Below are 8941 nucleotides of genomic sequence, written 5' to 3' on the forward strand. Positions count from 1 at the left end.
GACTAGTATATTGAAACAAACTATCTTTCAATCCCATTTATAAATAGTAATATGAGAAGAACAAAAAGATCAAAGTCTACGTAGACTTTTGCTAGCCCTCGTCCCTCCATGAGTCTACGTGGTTTATTAACATTACGGGGTTGAGATTTATACCCAGGTCAGCTATGGTACAAGGCTTACCAACTTTTCAACTGGGCTAAGCCGCATCACTCAATAGTTACACTTTGTGGAATGAAAAAGGTCTGAGATATTTCATCTTCAGCAAAGTAAACAATCTAAATTATGTTAAATTCTTATTCAAGACACGTTGAAATTCGAATGTAATAACTCAACAATGAACAGAATTTGCGACAGCCACATTTTTTATTTCGTTTTTTATAAACTATTATTTTTAATGAGAAAATTTTGGGTGAGTGATTCGAACGCAATATCAACTTATGCTTCTCAAGGACTTGACCCAAGTAATTGCCAAGTTTATTGTTTAAATCACAACATAAAAACACTGCGGTTTGATTAAGCTGTTACAAATAACAGTAATTGTATCTCAAGTAAAACAAAATAACTGACCATTGAAAAATTAGAAATTCTTACGAAATAAAATTAGTTTATCAGCATTCTATTATTAGAAAATGGGGAATGATTAATATGGTTTTACGTTACATATACTTAGTACACACTTGCATCTAGACTCTCACCCTAGATATTTTGAAAATTTTAATGTTTTGATGCAACTCGGGACGCCTACATTTTATTTGAACCTAACTTATCGTATTTGTTTCGACTAAATGCTGTGGTCAATTCACCTGAATAATCTGAATTTTTGAGAGAACAGCTACTTTTTTATCAAACCATATATGTATCACTATTCTTTAGACACTAACCACATCTGTTAACAGACTAGGGCTGAAGATTATACTCTATTCATATGGAATAACTACCCTGGCGTGAATCGGGATTATCTCTATGAATCAGTACGATCGAAATCCTTGGTGCGGGATCTGAGTCCACTAGCAACTGCTACTGTTGGTAATTAAGATAAATGATTCTGCCTTCCGCTACCTCTTTCAGTTTTCCGTAAAGTAGGGATGTGCCATCGCTTGCTCGGCACTCAGTCTAAGCGTTGGGCGACAGATCAGTAATTTCTGCAACAAATCGCGACCCTTTGAGTTCAAGCGTGGCACCACTTGACTCCACGATGTAGTTGGGGGGTAAACTAAAAAACAAGCGTTATTTCTAAAAACCATCGACAATGACCATGACAAACATTGTACTTACGAGGAAAAGGTTTGTAGTCTGACAGTTGAGTAATTCCTGGCCATGTGTCTTCCGTTGGCGTTCCCAGTAACTTAAAAATACGCTTTAGTTGGTCGTCAACGTCGGAACCCGGAAAGAGAGGACGTCCTGCGTTAGCAAGTTCAGCGAATATACAACCCGCCGACCACATGTCAATGCTGGTCGTGTACAATTTCGCCCCGAACAGTACATCCGGTGGGCGGTACCACAGTGTAACTACTTCGGCCGAATAACACTTCACCGGAATGCCAAACGCTCGAGCCAAACCAAAGTCGGCTAGTTTCAGTTCCCCATTTTTGTTGATAAGTAAATTCTGTGGTTTCAAATCTCGATGCAGGACGTTGTGACTGTGGCAGAAGGCTAACCCCCTCAAAAGTTGATACATGAAGCTTTTCACTACATCTGGATCGATCTCGCCGTTCAGACTGTCGAAGTACTTTTTTAAATCTTGGTCACAGTGCTCGAACACCAGCGTAAGTTTTTTATCAGAATGCAGTACATCATATAATCGTACAATATTTTTATGTTTTAGTTCCTGGAACAGTTTAGTTATGTTAAACAATTGTAGCCTATCATTTGTAATTTGTAGTTTGATTGCGTACAAAAATCTGTTAGTCTACACTGTACATCAGGTCAAGGAAAGTGTTTGATCAAATCATAAAATAATTATGTACCTTCAACAGACAAATTTCTCGCAATGCGGAACTTGGAACGCCCTCATCATCCTCATCCAGGCGCACCCGCTTTAGCGCTACTATTTCCAAAGTATCTCGATTTTTACCTTTAAACACCGTCCCATAAGTACCTTCGCCAATTTTCTCCAACTTTTCATATTTTTGCATTCTGTAATAGTTCTTCGTTTTGTGGCTGATTTCTGTTCGCTTCGGTACGCTGAAAATAATACAGTTTTATCAATTTTTCCAACTCTATTAAATCGAAATACTACACTTACAAGCGTATCTATTTTCTGACTGAATTTGTAAAATAATGTAATAGATTTTGTAAATAAAAAACCAGATGCATATTTTTCAATATTTTGATTTTAGCGAACTGTCAAATTTGGGTGAAACTAACCTCCAACGAATTTAGACTATTTTGGCTCTCAGCGTGAAACTTATCCGCTCGACGCGCCAACTAGATTTCATTATTGGTACCAGTCAAATGATGAAAATATTGTCATGCATTAATGCAATAATGGTTGTTATATTTTAATTGTTTAAGATAATCATTACATAGTTTCACAAAAAGTTTAATTACAGTTGATAAGAAAACACTCGGTCTTTCGTTTGACACCAAAACATTCGTTATTTGATTGCGAATTATTGAGATCCGGAATTATTTTGTATTGTTGAGATTAGCACAGAGAACAAACTTTCCGCATAGTTATAAACCATTAGTCACATAGTCCGAACAATAAACCTTTATTATGGGATATAGTAACCATTACAGCGGATACTTTTGTATTGTTCCTACAATTAGAACTTTGATTTTATTCAATGAATATAACAATAGTTCTATAATAACCACAATAAAAACGACGAATTGAATGGTTAAATTATAAAAGAACAATGTCCAGTACTGCAACCATATGTGATATTGTACATGTTGATGGTCATGTTAATGGTTCGAATGTTAAACTAACAATACCTGGAATGGTTTCGCTTATTAACAATACAGTAAATAGACCTTATGTTAAATGGTTGCAATATATTGTAATGTGTTAGGAACGAGTTAGGAACCCTGCTCTTGTAAATATTTAGAAAATAAATTTATTATTTCTATTGCAACCATTTGCATAAGTACTCTATATTTACAATATCAGATAATAGTTCAATCCCAGATAACACGTAGTTCACTCAATTTGCAAAAATATTTTGGCCAACCTTATGTAAATGATAGCAATAGAAATAATTAGCTTTATGTTCTAAATATTTACAATCCCACATAACGTCTATTTACTGTTTTGTTTACTACCATACCCGATATTGTTTGTTTAACATTCGAACCATTAACATGGCCATCAATATGTACAATATCACATATGGTACTGGATAATGTTTACTATGGTTTAGCCATTCAATTCGTCGTTACTATTGAGGATATGGTAGAACTATTGTTATACTCATAGAATAAAATCCAAGTTTATATTGTAGGAACATTATAAAAGCAACACCTCTAATGGTTACTATATCCCACAACACAGGTTTATTATTCGGACTATGTTAAATGATGTTTAGCTATGCAGGGTTGCTAAAATAAATGATCATAATGTCACAAAGAACAGATGTCCATCTTCAGCATTCAACTTGTGTCAAATCTCTAACTGTTTCGAAGGTAGTTGGGATATCCAAACCAGGTGCGCTACTGTCGTCATGTTTTTTTGTGGCTGAGTTCGACAGAATTGACAGCGGTTATTCCTCTACCCAGTCAAACTAGTCCGGAACCGGTTCGGACTTCCAGCATGAATTCCAGCTCAAATGCATCAATCGATAGAGTCGGAATCGGTTGTTTTCTTTGAGCAAGATTCCATACTGAATCCACTCAGGATTTTGAACCGGTTCCGGAATGGATTTGACTGATAGTTGCGATAGGTTGGTGTGGCGGCGCTAGTGTTTATCGTATATTAATTCAAATGTTTACACACGTTTTTTAAATATTTTTGTTCGATCATGGATGTCTGTTCTCTGTGCGATAATGTTATGCACATAATTTTTGTTATGGCAAAGGCACAAAAAAATTGATGAATTAATTAGGCAAAATAATGGTAAAATCCAAGGTACTACTGTACTACCTGATGATAACTTGTCTCTGTTGGACATAAAATTAACAACTCAAATTAATCAAATATACTTGAACAAGTTCACATCATGTATGGTAGTTTCAACTGTATGCGATATGGTATTTTTTATTCTCCTATGGTCACTAGGGTGGGGCAAAATGATCGTTTTTTCAGCACAGCACTTTTTTGGTTCCTTTTGGAGTCCCAAACAACTGTGCAAAATTTGGGGTCGATTGGTGTTGACCCGGCGTAGCGCATTGCGTTTGAAATTTGTATGGAGATTAGTATGGGTAAACCTACATTTTTGAATGTTTAATTCTACAGACTACAATTCTTCCTTTAGTATGCAAACAAAGAGATAGAAGTGTAGTCCAGGATATGCTGAACAACTTTGCCGAAGGATGTATGGTGTTAGAATGTCTCTAAGCCATGTTATAGCTCTTCAAGGTTCGATACATCGAATTAAATGCCAAAAATCATTTTTATTGCCAACACTACGGGTGTACCAATGGTATTTCATATAGCATTCCGAAATAACATTATATATTTTAGTTTTACCACATTGGTATGTTTGAATGAATTATTCAAAAACCTTAGATCAATTTCATGAACGTAGGCAGTTTAGCAATAGGGCGTAGTGAGGGGTGGGGGGTGGGGGAGAGACTTTAATATGTAGAAATTCGAACTGAAATGTTGTCCAGTTGGAATGTTCAGATGAATTATTTCAAAACAATTACACAATGTCCTACGCATAATAGTAACGATGAAATAGAACATACTGTATTCCTTTGCCTTGACTTTTATCAATAGAAGTTACGTTACAGACTGAATCAACTGATGTCGAGTTGATAAGTCAAAGGATTGCATTGATTATATTTCAGTTTAATAGGCACTATGATTTGATGGGATGCTCATTTCTATGCTGTTCGATCACGAGGCGTGAAGCTAATTTCTGGATTTCAACATGAAATCCACCAGATCCCTACAACAATTTTTGCTTGAGGTGATCGAACAGCATCGAAATGAGCATCCCATCAAATCATAGTGCCTATTAAACTGAAATATAATCAATGCAATCCTCTGACATATCAACTCGACATCAGTTGATTCAATCTGTAACGTAACTTCTATTGATAAAAGTCAAGGCAAAGGGATACAGTATGTTTTATTTCATCGTTACTATTATGCGTAGGACATTGTGTAATTGTTTTGAAATAATTCATCTGAACATTCCAACTCGACAACATTTCAGTTCGAATTTCTACATTTTAAAGTCCCCCCCCATCCACCCTCACTACGCCCTATTGCTCAACTAACTACGCTCATGAAATTGAGCTAAGGCTTTTGAATAATTCATCCAAACATACCAATGTGGTAAAACTAAAATATATAATGTTATTTTGGAATGCTATATGAAATACCATTGGTACACCGGCAGTGTTGGCAATAAAAAATGATTTTTGGCATTTAATTCGATGTATCGAACTTTGAACAGCTATAACTTGGCTTAGAAACATTCTAACACCATACATCTTTCGGCAAAGTTGTTCGGCATATCCTGGACTATACTTCTATCTATTGGTTGGCACACTACAGGAATAATTGTAGTCTGTAGAATTAAAAATGCAAAAATGTAGGTTTTCCCATACTAATCTCCATACAAATTTCAAACGCAATGCGCTACGCCGAGTCAACACCAATCGACCCCAAATTTTGCACAGTTGTTTGGGACCCCAAAAGGAACCAAAAAAGTGCTGTGCTCGGTTGATGTGGCTATGATTACGTTTTTCCATATAACAATGCCCCACCCTAATGGTCACGGTTATTCATTATGCCATTCATAATTATTGATATTAGCTAATTCCGATTTGCCCAGCTCAAGATGGTGGGATGAGCTCCCAATAATATAAAGAAAATTGTGTTCTTTGCTCGATAGCGGAGATAGCTCAATTGGATAAAGCGGCAGTACCACAGATGTCAACACTTTCCAGATGTAATCAAATCTCGATTATTAAATATCGATAAAGTTAAAACTATAGTTATATATATGCGAGCGTTACAAATGTGATAACTATGCGGAAAATACGAACATTGTTAAGGTTCTTTACTTTTGCCTATCCTTTTGACAGCGTCGATAGAGTAGTTTCTGCACGCTTCTGCTAAATTAATCATTTTAACTGAGATTTGCTTTTCACAAAAAGTGCTATTGTTGCATTATAGTAACCTATGGTGGACATGGCCAGTATAATAACCAAAACATACTATAACTATTTTCAATATTATTCGTCAAAATCTTACCGTTGATTTATACGTGTATATTTGAATAGTATTTCGCTAGAAAACTATATTTGAACTATACGAGAAATAGTAGAAACTCGGAACTAAGCGACTATTTGTGGTATTGTACATGTATAGTCCACGAAAAAAATGTTCGAAAAAAAATCGTCGTTTTTGTATTGTAACATAACCTAACGCCATATTCCCCATATTGTTATCCGGCTTAAAACAATACCTCAAATGACGGAAACAATTTACGGTAGCTTTTTGGGCTTCTACCCACTCTACTTTTACAGTGAACGGCAAGTTACGGCGGGTAGTCTAGAACAAACGAGACAAAGTTTCAATGGCCTACCGATCGCCTGCCTAGTTTAACGCGCCTAGCCGCCTCATGGTTTACTGGGTAGTGGGTATTTTAATTATCCCCACAGCACTTTTGACGTAGGACTACGTCTTTGTTTTCGATATAGGGGTGCACGTTGCAAATTCTACAAAAATGGTATGTAACGAAAAGTGGTCCAATTTTAAACGCATATAATTCAGCCATCTCACGATAAATTTTCAAATTTTTTGCGCATATCGCCCCGAAATACTTCTAAGAATAGATTCCAATAGATAAACCCAAAGATTTTTGATATCATGGCATTAAAAATTTATATAATGAGCAACCTAGTCAAAATATCGCGCACTTACACACAGAAGATAGCGCTTCCCTAGTCCAGCACGACAGATTTGTGTACCTAGCGCGCTACGCTTCTATGAATGACGTCATCATCGACTATTTAAACGGACGGATTTCGCCAGTGCAGCTCAGTTGTCTGTTGAGCGGCAGACGAAGCAGATCACTGCGTTGTGTGTTTTCACAGCCAGTGTAGCTGAGTTCACGCAAAAGAATTGTGCATGTTTGATTCTATAAATTATTTCTTCATTTTTAATCGATAAAAATTCTTTATTGTGAACCAAGGAATTTATTAAACCAAACATAATTTTTTGGTTAGATCAACCAAAATATCTATTGAATCAATCTTACAAGTTTTGTTATCTGTGCTTTTCGAAGTTCGACAAAATTATTGTTTGTTCCAAACAAATCAGTGATTCTAACAAAAGCATGCAGCTAATTGATTCAAAAGGACTGAATGCATTACATCAACAGTCCTTGTTGAATTGAAACGAATAAAAAATGAAAGTTGCTACGAAGAAGAAAACTTTTCCACGTGCGTCAATGCTGGAGAAATTCGCTATTTCGGTAAATTCTTATAGTGCTCAGATTTTCCGGACTCGAAGGGCGCAAGTGCAGCTTGAAAATAATCATGATGTCGCACAAAGGTTAGTGAATAAATTAAGTCGAATGCACACGGTGCGTTTTATAGTGCCTTCCTCTATTCCAGGACTCAAACAAAACACCCTGTTTGGCTTAAAAACGACAATCGCAGAACTGCAAACACGTCACCGCACCAGAGATAAATAATACCCGTTCGAGAGGGCAGTTTCCTGTACTTCACCATCTCTGGTCCAACAGGAAGACACAGCGTATTCGTGCGCCTTCTGCAATCTTTTTGAAAAAGCTGAGACTCTGAAGCACTACATTATAGCGCATATCTGGAATAAACAACGCGCACGGCAAAAGGTACTACATAAAGGGACGGTGATTGGAATCGTATGCGCTGCATGTAATAAAATTTTATTTCGTTCCAAGCAAACCTACTCCGGAACAGGTTTGGAATCCCTTATGGATTCTCGCTCAAATGCAACACACGATTGAGTCGGAATCGGTTGTTGCCTTTGAGCTGGAACTCATAATGAATCCATTCAGAATTCCTAACATCCCGGAATGGGTTTGACTGGGCCATACTGCATCCATTCAGGATTCCGAAGCGGTTCCAGAATGATTTGACTGCGTAAAATTAATGCGTTTGTAGCCTGTTTTTAGAGAAAGGCCAATAAGTCAATGGCAAGTATTTACTTTGTGAGGTTCATTTGTACTGATGTTATCTGTTGTCAGCGAGTAATGGTTTGTTCTAAATTTGTCACCATGACAGTTGGCCTTTGGTTCCTATTAAAGAATAGGCATATTTTATATACAATAAAATTGGTTTTGCTTCAATATATGCTATGCATTGATTCAAATATTTGTTATGTTTAAAACAATAAAAGATATTATTTGATTTAACAAAAATGTTTTTTGTATTGAACATTTGACATGCATTGATCCAAATATTTTATTAGTTTTATTCAACAAAATGAGCTCATTGATTCAACAAAATTGTTTGTTGTTTCGATTGTTGTTATGATAAAATCAATAAAAAAATTTGTTGGTCCAACTATTTTTCATGTTTGATCCAATAAATTCTTCAGAATTATTTCAACAATTGTTTTATTTATATAAACATGTATTTTTTATTGAACACAGAACAACTTGGTAAATTTATTATTTCAACCCTCATATTATTTGACATTAAAAATTATTTTTCTGCGTGTTAGAAGTCCGTTACACTGCCTGTGGAGGTACGCTACCCAGTGAATGCGACTGTGCTTGCCGTTCAAACACTGTGCTATATTTTGTGTTGTGCTCGTTTCCAGCACACTTTTATG

General features: G+C 36.0%; 1 protein-coding gene across 2 annotated transcripts in view; it reads right to left on the reverse strand.

The window, feature by feature from the left end:
- Positions 1 to 339: 339 nt before the first annotated feature.
- LOC131692677 (cyclin-dependent kinase 5 homolog) overlaps positions 340 to 8941 on the reverse strand; it is a 94597-nt gene continuing 85995 nt past the window's right edge. The window contains exons 1-4 of one of the 2 annotated variants that reach the window (XM_058979856.1): positions 2246 to 2367; positions 1968 to 2184; positions 1276 to 1828; positions 340 to 1213 (exon numbers count right to left, since the gene is read on the reverse strand). In XM_058979856.1, coding sequence (XP_058835839.1) covers positions 1065 to 1213; positions 1276 to 1828; positions 1968 to 2135 — 870 coding nt within the window. In that variant the 5' untranslated portion in view covers positions 2136 to 2184; positions 2246 to 2367 and the 3' untranslated portion in view covers positions 340 to 1064. Of the gene's footprint in view, positions 1214 to 1275; positions 1829 to 1967; positions 2185 to 2245; positions 2368 to 8941 lie in introns of those variants that run through there. The other variant, XM_058979852.1, reaches the window with a different exon arrangement.

Source organism: Topomyia yanbarensis, chromosome 3 (assembly GCF_030247195.1).
Source record: "Topomyia yanbarensis strain Yona2022 chromosome 3, ASM3024719v1, whole genome shotgun sequence".
Classification (NCBI taxonomy): Eukaryota; Metazoa; Arthropoda; class Insecta; order Diptera; family Culicidae; genus Topomyia; species Topomyia yanbarensis.